The sequence below is a fragment of the Rhinatrema bivittatum genome, chromosome 3 (assembly GCF_901001135.1).
Source record: "Rhinatrema bivittatum chromosome 3, aRhiBiv1.1, whole genome shotgun sequence".
In the NCBI taxonomy this organism is placed as follows: Eukaryota; Metazoa; Chordata; class Amphibia; order Gymnophiona; family Rhinatrematidae; genus Rhinatrema; species Rhinatrema bivittatum.
Window position 1 is genome coordinate 99,712,953 of NC_042617.1, and position 19,575 is coordinate 99,732,527.

A 19,575-nucleotide genomic window follows, 5' to 3' on the forward strand; every position below is an offset into this window, starting at 1 on the left:
CAAATTCATGTGAATTTTCTTTGAAAATTGGGTTGGAAAATAAAGCATGCACATAGGCTTGCACCTGTTATTTGTACGGGTACTTTTTCCAGCACAATTACACATGCAAGGCATGTGTACAATTGCTAACCTCTCCCTGACTCCCCCCCCCCCCCCAGGAATGCCTCCTCTTTCTGTGGGTAAAAGCACGTAGGAGCTCACACTATGCGCATATTTCACTCGCTATAGGCAATTTTCAAAGGGCTCATTTCCTCACATAAAACACAGGAATGCCTCTGAATGAACCGTATTTTCAAAACTTTGCTCTAAATACAAAGAGGAATCCTTTCAAAGGGCTCTGTACTGTATTGCATCAGTTTTAGAAAGAAAAGTACGGCTTATGTTTACAACAAATCTTCATTTCTAGTGGTGCAGAATGTGAGCCTAATGTGAATTTTCATATTGAATGTGTTGCAGGTTTTTATGGAACATAGTTGTGGATCTTTCTGATTGGAAGCATCTGTGAAACGTACCAACAGCCACCATGGCAGAGGACGCAGATATGCGCAATGAGCTGGAGGAGATGCAGCGACGTGCCGACCAGCTGGCTGATGAGGTGAGAGCGATGGGTCCTGTGGCCACGTGCACATTACAGAAATGAATACACGCAGGAGATGCCCGTTCTAGGAAACGCAGGCAGCCGTGGTAGAAAGGATCGGTCATAGGTTCCAGGGTCTGTTTTGTTGCAGTGCTGTGCGTTTGAGTTCCTTCCTTGCTTCTGCTCTCCAGGAGCCGATAATATTTGCAGTCTCCCAGAGATAAAGATGCATAGGCACAATTCTCCAGTAATGACTATGGAGCTGAGGGTTTCTGGAAAAAGCCGCTTAGCTTTGCTACTTCACAGGTCGATACAGTAACGTTGAGTTAAAGATTCCCCGTCTGTAACGTGCTGGGAGCGCACAATACAGACGAGTAAGGCCATCCAGCGATACAGTCTCCAGTTTCACGCGTCCTTAGCGCTTCCTAAACCCTTTCCTAAACCCTTTCCGCACCCAGCATGTAAATGAACGAAAAAGCTGTATAATGAAGGAATTAGCAATTCCCCTGCGATACTGTAACGGGCGCTGATATTATCTCCTCCGTAACCCGCTGTTCTGCCGCGGCCTTAACCTGCTAGTTTACCGCCTCCCCCTAGTAGGAGTTAGTGTAGTGTAGTGTAGTGTAAAAACATTGCTTACCCGCCTTGGTCCCGTCCGGTCTCCTGCAGCCCCGTCCGGTCCCCTCCTCCTGAAGCAAAAAAAAACCAAACGAAAAAGTAGCAAGGCTCGGGCCTGCTACGGTAAGTGTAAAAAGTGTAAAAAGTGTAAAAAGTGTAAAAAGTGTAAAAAACAAAAAACCTGTGTGTTATATAAAAAAATATAACACTTTTAAATACCTGTCGGAGGGCCGTGGGTCCAGGCGGCCGGTGGGCGGCGGGCAGCCATCAGCGGCATCCGGTAGTCCCTTCTCCCTTCCTCCCTCCCTCCCCTGCCTGGATGAGCGCCAAAATCGCACGGGCGGGTCGGCCGCGGGGGGGGGGGTGGCAGCAGGATCCGGGAGTGGCGGGTAGGCAGCAGCGGGGTCCGGGGGGGCAGCGGCAGCGGGGTCCAGGGGGGCAGCGGCAGCAGGATCCAGGGGTGGCAGCGAGATCCGGGGAGCGAGTAGCGGCAGCGTGTTCGATCGGGCAGGCAGGTAGGTGGCAAAAAAAAGATGGCCGCCTGCACGGGAAAAGCGTGCAATTGGCCGCTGAAGACGTGACGTCACGACGTTTGGCGTCACGGGGTGTGACGTCACGTCTTCAGCGGCCAATTGCAGCTTTCCCCCGTGCAGGCGGCCATCTTTTTTTCCCACCTACCTGCCCGATCGAACACGCTGCCGCTACTCGCCCCCCGGATCTCGCTGCCACTGCCGCCCCTGGATCCTGCTGCCGCTGCCCCCCGGACCCCGCTGCTGCCTACCCGCCGCTCCCGGATCCTGCTGCCGCCCCCCCCCCCCACTGCCGACCCGCCCGTGCGATTTTGGCGCTCATCCAGGCAGGGGGAGCCGGAGGTCGTTCGCCGTCGGCTCCCTCTGCCTGGATGAACGCCCGTGCGAAATCGGGAGAAGGGACTACCGGATGCCGCTGATGGCTGCCTGCCGCCCACCGGCCGCCTGGACCCACGGCCCTCCGACAGGTATTTAAAATTTTTTTATTTTTTTATATAACACACAGGTTTTTCGTTTTTTACACTTTTGACACTTTTGACACTTTTGACACTTTTTTACACTTCCTGGTGCCTGTCATTTCAAATGACAGGTACCAGCGCACCCAGGTTACTGTATAGGCGCTGTATTAAGCGCCTATACAGTAAAATGGGTTGCGCGGGCATAACCCTTCCCTAACGCTTCACAGCCGCGGCATGCATTTGCATGCGATTAGAAGAGAGTATCAGGCGCTAGGTCAGGAGAACTGTGCGTGCGGGGAGGAAGGGTGCGCCTGACACTGCCGCACTGTTTTTACCGCGGCCTTACTGTAATCGAGCCGTCAGTTAGGGACTCTTTTAGAATAATTCATGCACGCGTACTTTGCAACTTGGTGGAAAGTCAGTGATTGTTTCAGGCTGGACCACTTGAAAACTGCCTCCTTAAAGGGAGTTGTTTTGACAAAATTATCTTTGCATAACAGTCAATTTATAATGATGGGAGTCTAATTTTCAGAATATTTTATATGGTTCACAGGTTTACAGGCCAGTTCTAGGCGTAAATGGTGCCCTGAGCAAAAATCAGCTCTTCCAAAATAACAGGTGATGCTGGCAGCGTCCAAGGCACCCCTCAGCTCCCAGCACCCTGGGCAACCACATAAAAAGTACAGGTCCTGTCAGCAGTACATGAAAACAGGCAGGGTTAGGTCAGCAGAGGGAAAGTACACAGAGAGATTTGGTAACTTTCAACTGCTTCAAAGCATGAACAAAGTACCAAGGACAAAGAACTCGTTTTTCCCTGCCAACCTGAATTTTCTAAGGGAAACTCCATGGGTGTTTCCCTTTGAAAATTAGCTCGCTGGCTCCACGGATATATTTGTAAGCCCCACCTACTACAGTCTCAAAATTTTCCCCAATAATTTCCTAGGCCACAGCTTCCCAAACTGTGGGTCAGGACCCCAAATCAAGACACAAAACTTTCAACTGGGGTCACAACTGCCTCTAATGGTAGCACTTCAGGTACCAGAAGCAGAAACATTAGTAGTGAAGGGCAGCATGGGGCCTGTGAAGCGTAGGCCATGCAGTGTCCCCATCTGTGCATGAATTTCTGTGTAACAGAAAGCCTTTCATGAGGAGGGATTGGGGCACAGGGCCTGTGGGCTTGCACTTACTCACAAGCCTTGGGCTGACTTTCGTAACTAATGCTACTGCAACTTGCAGATCACCATCAGTCTTGGAACCAGCAATGAGGAAAGGGCAGGGCTGAGTGTGCATGGGCTGGTGACAATTTCCAGTGCTCCTCTCTCCTCACCCACCACTGAACTTACCCAAGAGAGAAATGTTACCCCTGTCATCAGCTTGCCCTCTCTTCTCATCAGTTGTCATCCACCTTTGGCCCAGAGCCCAAAGGAAAATTCTGCCACTGGCCTGGACAAGGGGGATGTTTAGAGAAGTGGCTGTTTGAAATAAAGGGTCAGATGCAGGAGAGGTTTGAGAGTGGATCAGCTAGAGATCCACTCTCAAACCTCTCCTGCATTGGCTGGATTGGCTGTGGAGTGTGAGAGAGGGGAAAATGAAAGAGGATTGACTGGAGAATGTAAGAGAGGAGCTGGGGGAAGTGAGAAAGAGTTGGAGAAAAAGATGTAAGACTGGGAGGAAATAGAGAGGGAATGGAGGACGAGGGTGAGAAGAGAATGGAGTATGGGGTGAGTGGAAGGGGATGGTAGAAGATCAGTTGGTGTTTATAAGAAGGGCTTGAGGTTAAGAGAGGATCAGCTGGAGGGATGCAAAAATGGCTGAAGGGGGTGAGAGATGAGCTGGGCTTGGAAGGTGTGAGGAGCTACAGGATATAAGTATGGATCAGCTGAAAGAGCAGAGGCTGAAAAAAGGGATCCACTGGAAGGGAGGAGGTTAAGAGAGGAGGTCCTGAGGAGGGGTGGAGGTAGAGAAAGAGGACTGACTAGAGAGGGTGGAAGAGATAGGATCAGCGGGAGTGCAGTAGGGTGAGAGTGGAGGGATTACTGAAGGGGAACTGCACCCTTGCTAATTATTGTTTGGGTCATCCTTTGTGGATCATGTGTATTTTCAAGTGCTTAAATGAGGTCACAGTGATTAAAAGTGTGGGAAGCCCTGTCTTAGTTTAGTTTATTACATTTTCTTGATCGCCTTTCTTGGCAAAAAGTAAAGCGATTTACAATCAAAAGATTGGTCATATTTAAAACAATATACAACAAAATACAAAAAAATAAAACAATGGAGTCCATATTCAGTTGGCTGTTTAGTGGACAGGTTATCCGGCTAAATTTAGCTGGATAACTTGTCCCAGATATTCAGTAGGAGAAATGCCCCACTGAATATCCCCGATTAAAGTTATCCAACTAACATAGATGGATAACTTTAAACATAACTAGATATTCTTTTGAATATAGCCAGTTAAGTCCAAAATTATCTGGCCACATGAAGCTGCTTCCAAGCAGCACTACAGTTATGTGGCTAATTTAGCCGGATATACCCAATATTTAGCTAAGGCCTGGATTTATCAAAATGCACTAAATATTGCATATGATAGAAAAAGGGGTATGTTTTATGGTAATAGGCAGTTTATCACAATTTTTGCTAATACCTATGTGAAGAGCTAAGTTACCACAAATTGTGATAACTTTTTCACACTTTGAGATAAGTGCTAGAATTGTGGTATTTCCTACATACAACCACTGGGAGGACCATGTTTACAGAGAGAGAGAGAGAGAGAGAGAAGCCATAGTGCCCTCACCCTAGAGGGGGTGATTTATATCTCTATGGGAGACCCACCTAGTAACTCGAGGTGAGGTTTAGGTATTAGTGTTGGGGGTTAGGGGCCACTTTGACATTCAAAGTGAGACATACGAACAGAACAGTGCTCTCTTGTGAAGATTTGATGACCTTCGGAATGAGGAAACTCAGCCAAAGATGAGATTTGTGCAGTGTTCTCTCAATCTAGCTTGATGGACTCTCTACCTGGGTAACATCAAGCTAGGTTGAGAGAACATTGCACAAATCTCATCTTTGAGTGAGTTTCCTCACTCAGAAGGTCATCAAATCTTCACAAGAGAGCACTGTTCTGTTTGTACGTCTCACTTTGAATGTCAAAGTGGCCCCTAAACCCCTACACTAATACCTAAACCTCACCTCGAGTTTCTAGGTGGGCCTACCATAGAGATATAAATACTTATCTAGTGTGAATATATTATGGCTAGTCTTTCTCTTTCTCTCTCTCTAGGAGCTTCAAAACAACTAAAACCAGCTTGGGCAAAAACACCATAACATGCAATAAAGCCTTAATGCAAGCTATCACACAGCTTAACACTACTGAAAAAGGTGTAGTTAAAGCCATGCAATAGGGCTTCACAAAATGGTAAACCTAACTCCTCCTTTTTATCTGATTTGCATCGTACCATACGTTAAAGGCATTTTCACATGAATTAACTACCCTTAATACATGCAAAAACACCTTATAGCATTTGATAAATGACCCTATTAGCCAGATAATGGGATCCCTCCCTGGAACACCCCAAAATGCCCCTTTTATATCTGGCTAAATTATAAATGGATAACAACATATCCGGTAGGGATGTGAATCGTTTTTTGACGATTTAAAACAATCGTCAGATATATTTTAAATCGTCAAAAATCGTTAAGAGTCGCGATACAATAGATATTCCCCCGATTTATTGTGAAAAATCGTAAATCGGGGGAGGGGGAGGGCGGGGAAAACCGGCACACCAAAAAAACCCCTAAAACCCACCCAACCCTATAAAACAAATCCCTTACCTTTCCCCACCCTCCCGAACCCCCCCAAAACTTTTTACGAGTACCTGGTGGTCCAGTGGGGGCACGGGGATTGATCTCCCGCTCTCGGTCCATTGGTGCCATTTTGGCTGCCACTCAAAAATGGCACTGATGGCCCAATAAAAAAAAAACCCACCCGACCCTTTAAAAACGACCCCTTAGCTTCCCCCACCCTCCTGATCCCCCAAAACATACCTGGAGGTCTAGTGGTGGTCCCGGGAGCGATCTCCCGTTCTCAGGCCGTCGGCTGCCACTCATAAAGATGGCGCCGATGGCCCTTTGCCCTTACTATATGACAGGGTATCCGTGCCATTGGCCGGCCCCTGTCACATGGTAGGAGCACTGGCTGGCCGGCGCCATTTTTAAAGATGGCCGCCGCCTTCGTAAAGATGGTCACCGGCCATCCAGTCCTCCTACCATGTGACAGGAGCCGGCCAATGGCACGGATACCCTGTCATTGGTAAGGGCAAAGGGCCATCGGCGCCATCTTTATGAGTGGCAGCCGACGGCCTGAGAACGGGAGATCGCTCCCGGGACCACCACTCGGGGGGGCTCGGGAGGGTGGGGGAAGCAAAGGGGTCGTTTTTAAAGGGTCGGGTGGGTTGTTTTTTTGTCGGGCCATCGGCACCATTTTTGAGTGGCAGCCAAAATAGCGCCGATGACCCGAGAGCGGGAGATCAGTCCCCACGCCCCCACTGGACCACCAGGTAATCGTAAAATGTTTTGGGGGGGTTCGGGAGGGTGGGGTAAGGTAAGGGGTTAATTTTAAAGGGTCGGGCCTCACTACAAAAAAAATAATGATGTTCCGATTCACATCACCCACATCACCCACATCACCCACGATCAGATTTTTTTCCCCCTCTAGCCGAACCCGATCGTTAAGACGATCGGGCACACGATTCACATCTCTAATATCCGGCTACAATTTAGCCAAATAAGAGAATCAATATGCTGTATAACCCATTTAGATGGATAACTTGTGAGATATCCATCTAAATGGCTTTTTAATATCTACCCCAATGAAACTAAAATATAATTAAAATCAAACTACTAATATTAAATTACAAATACACAGGATAATCTAAACTAAAAATCATAAGATATAATAAAAACAAAGTGGTAAATTATAGATAACTAAAGGAATATTTATGAATTAAAATAGACTCTTGGATAAAATAAATGCTGTCCATTAGTTAAAAATTAAAACATATCACAGTAAATTTAAGCATAAATATTTGAAAAAAAAACTACGCCTTCAAGTATTTTCTAAATTTCAGATAATCCTTCTCAAGCCGTAAACTTAAAGCTAAGAAGTTCCAAAAACAAGGTACTGGAAATGAGAAACTCATTTCTCAAGTTCTTTCAAAAACAATTCACTTTGGAGATGGAAGTCTCAGTATGAAGAGTGTAATGTGCAGCCAGATAGATATGGTATAATAACCACATTACTAAGATATGAGGGTGAACCTCTATGTAATGCTTTAAAAGTTAAACAAAGAATCAAACTGAATTCGCAAAGTAATCGATGCAATTCCTCTAATAACCGGGTTACATGATCAAATTTCCTTTTTCCACATATTATTTTATCTGCTGTATTTTGAATTAATTGAAGTTGATGAATGGAATATGCAGGAAGACCGTAGAAGAAAGCATTATAATAATCTAGACGGCTTGTAACCAGTCTGTATCTGAATTTTCAGGTCTATAATATCTAGAAAAGGACAAAGGTGTTTCGTTTTTAGTCATAGTCATTCTGGTTTATTCTCCCTGATGAGAAATATTGATCTTAACACTGCCTCTGACCATATGTCTCTTTGAAACTTTGATCAATACAATTTTATGTTCATGCCAATGGAACCTAAACCTGGTTCTAATACTGTTACAAGCCATTTGATTACAATACAGAATCAATTTTGCAATCAAAGGGCATTTCATTTATGATTCCCCAGCAAAAATAAAGGAAAGAACTAGCTTTGTATTTTATTTGTACATTTGTGATATCACTTACTGTGCAGTGTAATTATCATCCTCAAAGCAGTTTTTATAGTTATTATTATTATTATAGCATTATTTAAAATTCTCTAACAAGAAGAAAGAGTAGTTGATTTTCTTGAATAGTTCATCATTTGATAACTTCCACAGAAGAAAAAATATTGATTGTATAACATCTGCTTTAAAGTAAATTTTATTACTAGTTTTCCTATTAGAAGGATTATTATCCAGGTTATTTGCACCTCTCATAAGACTAATATATCTTATTCTTAAGCCAAAAAAAAAAGATTTAATGCCACAGAAAATGAGTATGGCATTCTACTTTCACACCGGAGAACCACATTCAGAATAAGATTTGAAATCATTTCAAGCGTTTTGGGATCAGATTCGTTCACTTGTCTCTGATATGGTCTCCGTGTCAATTAAGTGGTCTCAAGCTTTTTGTTTATTGAAAATTGACACTGGAGAGTCCTCGTTGAATCATGACAATATTCTATTTTTCTCTAAAGTATGCTTGATTGCAAAAAAATGTATTCTTTTGAAATGGATAGAAAGTAATCCACCAACTAGAGCTTTATGGGTTACACAGATGTCACATCTATTTCAGATGGAATATGGGTCCCTATATGCTAATATGTCTTATAGGAAAAAGGGTCTTTTCTGGGATCTTTGGCAACATTTTTATCCGACCCTACCACTAGCTATTAGACAACTATTTCCACTTGAAGAGCCGAGATCCAGTACTGCATCAGCTTCCAACTATAATGCTTCACCTGGGTGCCCTTAATTCTGGGATGCAATATCGGTATGTTCTATAATCTCTCGGGAATGGCTCCTCTCAGAGTATGGAGATATGACGTAATGGACAGGTTTCTCTCATGTGTCTATTTTCTGAATGGTAAACTTAAACCAGCAATACAGGGGGAGGGTGGGGTGGCTACTTGGGAAGAAATAGCTTAAAAAATGTTAACATGTACATATATACAACTGTTTGTTGGTCTTGTGTTCCTTTTTGATGTATCTCTTTGTTTCTATTCGGAGCCTGTTAGATGGTATACATGTTACTGTCTTCGGAAATGTTAACCAATAAAATATTTTGGAAAAAAAAAAAAAGATTTGAAATCATAAGCTCATGGTAAAGGAGTTGTTCATATGTACAAATTCAAATATTTAGAGAGGGGCTGCCAGTTGGCTCTATGGCAGTGCTGCACACAAGCTATACAGAGGAACTAGGTTTGATTCTTGGGCCAGGTCTTCTGCTCCCTGCCAGGGTTGGGGATGCTGCCCCTGGAGGAATGGAGGCCCAGTCATGCAACGGCAACCCCTGGAGTGGCCAGATTTAGAAGTTAGAATTGCAGGGATTTAGAAGGAGCATTGCACATGTCCCCTGGCTAATGAGTGTTGCTGCAATGCCTGGGTGACGTACATTGGGGGGGGGGGGGGGGGGGGGGGGGGGGGTTTATGAAATAGGTAAAAAAAAATTTCAGGTAGTTGCAAATGAGGGCTCATGATGTCAGATCCCACTCCCAGTTCCAACTGAGCTGCAAGCCCAAAAACGCAAAAGGAAATTTCCAGGTGACCCCCACCTCCGCCCCAGCAAAGAAAATAAATAAATCGAGATTATAGACATCTATTTGAGATAAGAACATAAGAAGATAAATCTATTACATTCTTTGTATGGTAATCTCTATAATTTTTGTTGGCTATGGTGCTCTTTAAGAGGTTTGCTTGGTTCTTCAGCCCAGCATTTGTTTTCATTATTGCAATATCCACTGCAGTTCTAGTTGGGGGAAAAAAAATGGAAGAGGTTTCATGAGGCCAAGCCCATCAGCCTTGTTCCTTGATTAACCAGAAGAAGGTGCTTGGATTATACTCAACCCTTCTGTATGACATGGCTGAACTGTGCAAGCCTGGGGAAGAAGAGGAATGATGTCATCGGCTAACTTCCACCTGGGGTGCTGCATTGTTCAATGCTGTCACCAAACCACAAAATGAAATTACTATTGTCAGTTATACAATATGAACTCTGGCATTAGTGACATTCTCTGTTTTGTCTGATGGTGAACTGTTTTGTTGGTTTTTTTTCAGTCACTGGAAAGCACTCGTCGAATGCTGCAACTTGTAGAAGAGGTAAGAACTTGTTCGGAATCTATCATTATTTAATAAAAATATATGCAAGGCAAAATCAATTACCCTTCCCCCTTCATATAACTTCTGCATGTTTGCTACAATGATGTAGGGACATTGTGAAGCAGTGTCAGGTGCAATGGCAACCTTGAAGGAGGCAGATTATCAGTACAAGAATGTAGAATGAGTTGGATTACCAACTCCCAAGAAACATTTTTACTGACAGTCTTATCAAGAGTTTTTGTTATTGACAACTCCTCTTTTTTACTGGTTTTCATTAAAAAATGTCTCTCATTCAGAAAAGGTGGGTCCCCCTTAAAGGATCTGCTCAATGGGGGAGGCCCATGGTGGATAAATTGAGTGGGCTACATACGAATATTCTCTCCCTTCTTACCAAGGGATAGGCACTGCCATGACTCTCTCTGGATTCCTGAGCCCTGCCTGTCTCTCCCTGATCACAATGGTGACCCCAGACTGCCTACAACTCTCCCTCTTCCTACCCCATTCCCCCTGCACCAAAGCAGCTTTGGCAACTTCTGCTTCAATAGGAGAGAGCCAGAAGATAGTTGTGGCCAAGGTTACCAACTGCCAGTAAATTTACATGTGGGCCAAAGATATTTATAGACAAGTCTATGGGTTGCCCATAAAGTTATGGCAGTTGGCAATCTGGAGAACAAGGCTTTTCTGAACAACAAGAAATCAGTGGAAAAGTGATTTTTGCACTGATTTTTCTCCTGTCTGTTATATCAGTCATTTTTCCATTGACATTTTTTGTTATAATGTTGAAATTTCCAGGCAAATTAAAAAAAAAATGAAAACAAAAGGTCCCTATACATAGGCTCAGTTAATTATCAAATTATTTGCTTCTACAAAACTTTGGGTCTGATTAAGGCTTCAGGCAAACAGATTCTTTTCTTCATCACTTTTAATGTGAAATTCTCATAGTAAGAGCATTTCCCACTTAGGTTACTGAAATTGTAACTGACAATCTGGTATAATTTTTTATCCTCTCAGTTTATTTTACTATTTCTTTATCACATGCACAATCAGATATGTGGCTGAGACATGTTTTGATGCAAGAACGTCTCTCACTTGTTTACTTTATCACTTGCAAAGTAAAGTGAATGCACAATGCTTAACGTGATATTACTGCCCACAAGTTAATATGTGCTATTTCGGCCGTGTCACATTGAGACAGCTCCCACTCTGTCCTCACCTCCACGCCTTTCCAGTTAAAGAGGGTGTTTCATACAGTACTGGCTATTCTGCAAATTGTAGTGCAATCTATAGTGGTAAGAGGAAATAACTATAGCAGAAAAGCACAGTTTCAATTGCTTGGCCAGTAGGAGGGATTCCTCTTAAATGGTATAGATGCTGTATTTAGACTAGAAAGTTGATGCTACTTGTTTCTCACAAAGTGCCCACTTTTTCCTGAATTTGTTAATATAATTTTCCTGTGGCTGCACTTTTTAACTGAAAGAAAACTGAACAAAATATAAAAAGCATTTATGTCGTCAGATAAATGTACTCCTCCAATGTCTGATGACTGCAGCCTGGACAAAGGAAATGACATCACAGCTTCCACTGAACAGCAAAGCTCTCCATAACTTACCAACAAAATCTGAATCCAAGCACAGAGATTCAGACCACCCAGCCCCTGCAAAATTAATCTATGACCAGATCACCTTAAGTTTGTGATTGTGATAAGCATCTTTTATGAAATTCTTACCATTACATTTCTTTGAACCCAGTTCCCAACTTATATATTTGCAAGTAGAGCTGTGCAGGCATTTAAAATGAATGACTAAAATGAACCAAAGTGATGTCACTTTGGTGCCATTCTCCAGGTAGATGGTGCCATTTTTAAAGTTCCAGCAGTGAGGGCAGGAACAAGTAGGCTTCGCTCCTGCCCTTAAGAGTTTTTTTTAAGAAACCACAGGAAAAACCCTGCCCTCACTACATTCTAATAAAGTGATGGGAATTAGGGATGTACGTTCGGATAATCTGAACTTGAAAAATGAAACAAATAGGTCCAATTTGTTTCTTTTGTAGGGCCCCAGAACAAATTGAAGGGCCCCCCAAATTAAACGAATCCTAGTCATTTCCTTGATTAAAAAAAAAAAAAATTTCCCATCGGGCCTAGGCCTGAGATCAGGGCCTTGCCTAGTGAATAGGCTGAAGCCCTAAGCAGGGTTTACAGCCTACATCTGAGAGCCGGGGCCGGGCATTGGGACCTGGCCTCCTGATAGAGCCCCTGTATCAGGCCTGGGCCTGGGCCAAGGCCCAGATGTCAGGGCCCATCTTCTGGACTGGGTCCAGGCTGCGGTCTAGGCTCAAACTCTGGCCTTGGACAGTGTCCAAGCATCAGAACCAATTCTTCGGACTGGGCCCCGGTATCAGGCCTGGGCTTGGGCCGAAGCCTCTGGACTGGGCCTGGGTTCTGGGTCCAGGCTCTGGCCTAGGCCCAGGCCCAAACAGCAGGAGCCAGCATCTGGCCTGGGCTCAGGCTTAGGCCCAGGTGTCAGGATTCAGCCCAGTCTCTAGCTAAGGCCCAGGCCCTGGCGTCAGGCCTGGGTCCCATCATCAGGCCTGGGTCTAGGCTAACGCTCAGGCATTGGAACCCAGCGTCCAGACCAGGCTCTGGCAATGGGCTGAGGATCTGATGTCTGGGCAAGGTTCCAGCATTGGGCCTAGGTCGAGGCATTGGGGCTAGTCCTCCAAGCCAAGACCTTGCTTGGGCCTAGGCCGAGGTCGCCTACACAAGGCTGGGGCTTCGGCCTGGGCTTAGGCCTTGCAAACATATCCCCCCCAGATTGGGTAAGTGGGGGCCAGGGAGATTCCTTACCCAACATTTTCCCTGGTGGGGACAGGAAGCCTCAGGAGACCCTGTTTCTTTTTTTTTTTTTTTCATTTTTGGGGGAGTTTTTAATGTTTATTTTTGGTTTTTTAAACTAAAAAAACAAAAATAAACATTAAATGCATTGAAATTCATGAGAAAGCCCCTGCCCCCAAAACGAACTGAAAAACAAAACAATTTTGTTTTACCCCTGCACACCTCTAACGGGATGGTGCGTAGGGAGGTCTCAGCTGGGCAGGCTTGCAACCTGGGCTTGGTTTAATATTAGTGGCAGGAGTGGGGTTTAGAGGGGCCTGGGAAGCCCTAGCTGAGCCTATCCAGGCAGGCCTGGGTCCTATGATTCAATTTTCGCAGAGCGGAAAGTTGCTTGTAGAACTATGGGAAGCCCTTTTGTTGATTTTTTGCACAGTTCAGGGTTTGGGGGTTTTTTGTTTGTTTGTTTGGGGGTTTTATTTTACACTTTAATGTTGTTTTGGTTTGGCAAATGAACCTAAACAAAATGAAAAAAATAAAGCAAATTGAAAATTTTGGGGCTGTGCATCCTATTTGCAAGTAAATCTTGCTGGTTGCAATAGAGACAAAAGTATTTCAGCTAAATTCTGTCTTGTTCTGATTTAACAACATGACCGTAAACCAATCAGATTCACATGATTAGTTGAGCATGTGTTCTGTACAAGATTACATACAAATGCTTCTGACTGCAGTATCCTGATACATTAAATCTAATTTTGACCTGTTTGGGGAAATGCTTCCTTCCATTACATAGACAATATGGTACAAACAAACATAATTTGTGCTACCAGAAGTAGGCCAGTCTGCAAATTCTGAACACACCAATAACCAGTTAGCTTGCGCGTTTCCTCCTCTAATATATTATCAACTTGTTTTAAAAGCCGTGACATACTAAGGGGGTCATTTTCAAGCCAGTTCTATAACTAAGCAGTGGTTTATGCATAGAAACGGCTTGTTACAGAATTGCCCAGGGTTTGTGCGAGTAAAAGGATGTGGGAAATGCTATGTAGCCCATACTTTGACTGGCACTGAGCAGGGGAGGGCGGAGTCTGGGAGGAGCTTGGCTTTTACACACATTCTTTTCTATTGAAAAGAACGCACATACATTTTCTCAAAAAAACTCCACATGCAAACTGGCAGATGCAATTGGTGGAGGACGTTTTGCCAGGATCATTTTCAAAGAGAACTAGGGACAGGTGCGCGGGAGCATATGTGTGTGCATTCGTCGGCCCATGCCCAGGGACGCGGCCATTTTATAACATACGTATGTACATGCACACATGTTATCAAACAGCCTGAATGCGCACATGTGCGCGCAATTTTAAGTGGACACGTGCCTATGCGCGCAAATACTGATTTTACCGTGTAAGTGGGGGGATTTTAATAGACATGAGCACCGACATCATTACCAGTTTTCCCAGTTCGCTCCCAGTTCACCCAGGTAAGGGATAGGACTTCCAAACAACCCTTTTATTAGCCTCCCTTCCCCCCCCCTTTTCATCTGTTAGCCCCGGCCCTTAAAACCTTGCCGATCTATCAGTTTATCCTTATTTTTTCACTTACACATCTTCCATAGCAGAGGTAAAGTTAACGCAGCTGGGCCCCAGCACGTGACTTTGCATGTAAGTATTTATTAACTAAATGGAAGTTGAAATCCAGGAACGCCCATGCCCTGCCCAGATCACCCCAGGCCCCACCCCTTTTTGGGACTTTTCATTTGTGTGTGCAGCGGGTGATACGCCCACATACTAGGGCGGCTTTTAAAATCCACTCGACGCGCGTCAGCCCGACATATTCACGCACGTCGGGCTTTTAAAATTCACCTTTAAGTGCGCAAGTACACTTTGAAAACTGGGGTAAGTTCTGCACCTAACAGTCCACAAAATGTATGTGGGCTATAAAATAATCCTCTATGGGCCACGGTTTCAAAAGCATTTAGACCAGTGGTTCTCAACCCTGTCCTGGGGACCCCCCCAGCCAGTCGGGTTTTCAGGATATCCACAATGAATATGCATGAGAGAAAATTTGCATACACTGCCTCCATAACATGCAAATTTTCTCTCATGCTTATTCATTGTGGATATCCTGAAAACCCGACTGGCTGGGGGGGTCCCCAGGACAGGGTTGAGAACCACTGATTTAGACACTTAAAACTGGGTTTTATGTGTGTAAATGCACTTTACCCAGTTAAGTGGGCTTTGAAAATTTCTACAATAGTATGTTACCTTTACATGTATAACTCCTTTGAAAATTCATCTGTATGGGTGTAAATGGCTCTTTAAAAATAGTGTGGGGGCCAGTTCGCATAAAAATATGCACGTAATTTTATTTTGTACATACATTTACATGAACTAGTGACAGGCATTCCAGGAGGAAGAGTTGGGGCGGGGATAGGATTTACATGCATACTCTTGTATTTTCAAAAGTATGTGTATACATTTACATGCACAAGTTACACCCTGCTTGGAGCAGCTGCAACCTTTTACAAGTACAAGTCAGTGCATACCCTGGCAATTAAGACAGGATTTTCAATGCAAACTTCTGTATGTAAATTAGCTTTGAAAATCTTTGGTATAATCTGCATGTGCAAAGTATATGTAGGCTTTACCACTATGCAGGGATTTAGAAAATTAGCCTTTACTAGGCAACAATCTTTTGTTCTGACGCATCTACATTTTCACATTAAGGCAGTACATCTAGTATGTGTGTCATGGTCACCATGGGATACCAGTTTAAAGGAAAATCGATGATCAAAAATAGTCTTTTTTTCTCATAATGCTAAAAATGCAACAATCAACCAAATCAGTGCAAAAGAAATCAAGGGAGGAAAGTGCTTAGTGTAAGATACTTTGAAAAGAGAAAGTCAGATTTGTAAACTCCTACCTAAAATTATCATTTCTGGAAGGATTTTTAGACTAGAAATTTCCAGCTCATTAAACCTGAAACTATATTGTTTTAAAAATATATCTACATTGCTGACATCAAGTAATTGTCCTCTAAGCATGACAGTATGGTATCGTTTTAATATTTAAAGAAATAAAGTGAGCCAAAAAGTAAACATATAGTGTTTTAATTGATAAGGTGTCATATAAATAGAAACAGCAGTCCAGCACAAAGAAATTCACCCCCAAACCCCTCTTTTCTTGATGAAAGTCCTCATATAAATTAAGTTTTTTAAATTATATTTTTTCAAAAAACATGAAAATATTTTCAAAAAAACTATTCTAAAAATGATGCAATGAATATTGTGCCACAGTGAACACCACAGTACTGATGCAGACATTTCAGCGACTTGGTTGCCTGCTTCAGGGGAAACACTCTGAAAAAAAAATGTTGAAAATCATAAGTCCACAGAGCACTCAAAAACAGGTTGCAAATGCCTCTACAAATGTAAATTGATCTGGGAATAAAACATAAAGAAAGGCAGAAACAACTAATTCATGGTCTGATAGATCACCAATAAGAGCCAATCAAAGAGCCAATATTAAAAAAACCCCCAAAAGCTAACTCAAATCTTCACAGAAAAATTGCTACATCCAACTTGTTGTTAAGACCATGAAATGACATGGGGGTAGATATTCAAATGCTCCTTAACTAGATAAATCATACTTATCCAGCTAAGTGGCTACTGCTGAATATCCAGCTATACCACTTAGCCAGATAAGTGACTTATTTGACTAAATAGATGTATAGTCAGTGGGCAGGCAGTAGGCGTAACTGAGCAGTGCTGCTTATCTGGTTAACCTAGCCAAAGAAGTAGCGATATTCTTAGCCAGTTAAGTTAACCAGATAAGTTACATATGGCCCCTAGCAGTTCTAAAGTTAGCCGGATAAGCTTATCCAGCTAACTTTAATACTTATCTGGGTATATCCTGTGTAAGTTAGCTGGATTAGTCTTATCTAGCTAACTTACATAGCCAGATATATTTTAATATTGGCCCCATGGTGTCTATCTAGAATAATTATTCAGAAAGAAGAACTGGTCTCAGTCATCCCCCAAGAATTGTATGTCATTTCAATCAACAAAAAGAATGGTTATTATCTATACGAGCCCCAGGACTTCAATTTTCAATCTCTACAGGCATCTTCAATCCTCTGTAATACAATTCTGAACAGATCATATCATTTTCTGTACATATAGCTGTTGCGCTTCCCGGCTGCGTTGGCTGCGCGACCGGACCTGCTTACCTGGCAAGACCCTCTACCAGCAGTGCCTCGAGTTCCTGCTCTGTCCAACCCTGACCACGTCCTCCACAGGCATCCTCGGCTCCCTCACGGCCTTCGGCATTGTGGCTCTCTTCTCGCCGGAGCTTGGCTTCCTCCTCAGTGTTGGCCCCACCCTATTAGCACACGCACGTGGAGCCCAGCGTAATTTAAAGAGCCAAGCAAAGGAAGACCTCGGGCGGTGCCCGATTCTGATGTCACTCATGCAAGGTATATATACCTCAGCCCGGCCCCTAGCTCGGGGCCTTGGCAATCAGGTCGTACACTCCGGTGTCTCTAGTTTGCCTTCCTGCGTTCCAGTGTCCTGCTCCTGTGTCTCCTGTTCCAGCTTCTCCTGTGACTCCTGTTCCAGCGTCGCCTGCTCCTTCGTCTCTCCACTCCTGGTAGTACCCTTTGGACTGATCTCACGGTACTGACCTTTGCCTGTTCTCTGACCACTTTCTGATTGCTGCCTGACCTTACCTCTGCCTGGAACTCCGACTACTCTTGATTGCCACCTGACCTGACCTCTGCCTGGAATTCCGTTTACTCTTGACTGCCATTTGGAACTTGACCTTCTGCTGACCTAACCACGCCCGGATTGACCCCTGTTACCGACCCTGCCTGGCTGACCATCCTGGACTGATACTCTGACCTTGATTCTCGTTATACACTCAGACACTCTCTTCCAGCTTCCTGTGACCTCTGGACTTCCCTGTCTGAACACCGACCGCGCACCCTTGTTCGTGGTGGGCACTCTCTTGAACTTTCTCTTTCGGAGACCCTACGAGGCCCACCTAAGACCAGGCAGCCCGGGTAACCAAGGGCTCAACCTGAGGGAACCCCGGGTTGCTATTGGCGAAGCTCCAGCTAGCCTCTGACTCCTCCTGTACACCACCTCCTGGTGGCAGGTGCTCTCCGGGTCCGACCGGAGGGCCGTACCAATCCTGCACCAGGCCAAGGGTCCACTCCCAGCACAACAGGTTGCCAAGACTATGGACTCGGCGGACTCTCCCGCCTTGCAGGCCATCCCTGGCCTAACAGCTCATGTCTACGAACAACAGCGAACCCTTGAAGAATTGACTTCATCTGTGGGGAGACTACGGTCTCAACTCGAGGATTCTGTTAAGGCCAACTTGAGGGACTGGGTCCAACCTGCACCCTCACGGGCATCTCTAACCCTTTCTGCTCCACCCTGCTTCAATGGGGATCCGTGCCTCTGTCGAGGTTTCCTCAACCAATGTTTTATGCTGTTCACCCTAAAGCCTGAGCTGTTTCCAAGTGAAAAGACAAAGATCACATTCATCCTCTCACGCCTTGAGGGGAAGGCCCTGGCATGGGCTTCCCCACTTTGGGAACGTTTGGATGACATCCTACATCATCTCTCCCACTTCATCTCTGTCTTCAAGCAAACCTTCCAGAACCCCGGCCGACCAGCAGTTGCGGGTCATCAGCTTCTCCAACTACGTCAAGGTTTGCATTCGCTCACTGAATTCACGGTAGAATTCAGGACACTCGCCACAGAACTGGGATGGCAAGAGGACTGCCTACGGGTGATCTATCTGGATGACTTATCTCCTACCTTCAAAGAGCTGGCTGGCTTGCGAGATTCCCACATCTCTAGATGATATCATCTCCTTGGTTGGCAAGATTGATCATCGACTAGTACGTCAATGGCATCAGGGGGTAAAATCCTCTCAGCCTTCTGCTGTACACCCAGTTTGAGCCACTAGCCCTCAGTTAAAGGCCTTACCGGCGCCTCCTCCAGCTACAGAGGAGCCAATGCAGATCAACTGCGGCCGCTTGTCCCCTACAGAACGCCTTTGACGGAAGAAGGAAGGCCTTTGCCTGTACTGCAGCGGCTCCTCTCTTACAAGCCTGCCCCGTATGTCCGGGGCAGCCTTTGCCTGTACTGCAGCGGCTATCTCTTACAAGCCTGCCCCATATGTCCGGGAAACTGCAGAGACTGAGCCCGGCGGGGGTCCCAAGCTTGGGCGCTACTGTTACTGGCCCTCAATTACTACTCCCTGTGTCTCTCTCCCGAAAGCCACGATCCTGTTATGGTTTGAGGTGTTTGAGTGGATTCTCGAGGTACTGTAGAGGTGACCACACCCACAGGGAGGAGCCCTGTGAGGAGCCACAGTACTAAGCTAGACTCAGGATGCACAAACACAGAGTTTTTTCTTTTATTGTACAGCTGATATATATCACCAGAGGTGGCAGTAGTGAGGTGATCCAGAGGTAGCAGTCCAGGGACCCTCGGCAGAGGGAACCCGTCTCACCAAGATGGTATAGGGAGATCCAGGTGTAGGTTTCCCAACACGGCAGAGCTGTAGATGAGAAAGACTGAGAATTAGA

General features: G+C 44.8%; 1 protein-coding gene across 2 annotated transcripts in view; it reads left to right on the forward strand.

The window, feature by feature from the left end:
• Positions 1-19,575, forward strand: part of SNAP25 (synaptosome associated protein 25) — a 165,546-nt gene that overhangs the window by 84,362 nt on the left and 61,609 nt on the right. For both annotated transcript variants that reach the window (XM_029593523.1, XM_029593522.1), the window contains exons 2-3: positions 457-595; positions 10,107-10,148. In XM_029593523.1, coding sequence (XP_029449383.1) covers positions 524-595; positions 10,107-10,148 — 114 coding nt within the window. In that variant the 5' untranslated portion in view covers positions 457-523. The remainder of the gene's footprint in view (positions 1-456; positions 596-10,106; positions 10,149-19,575) is intronic.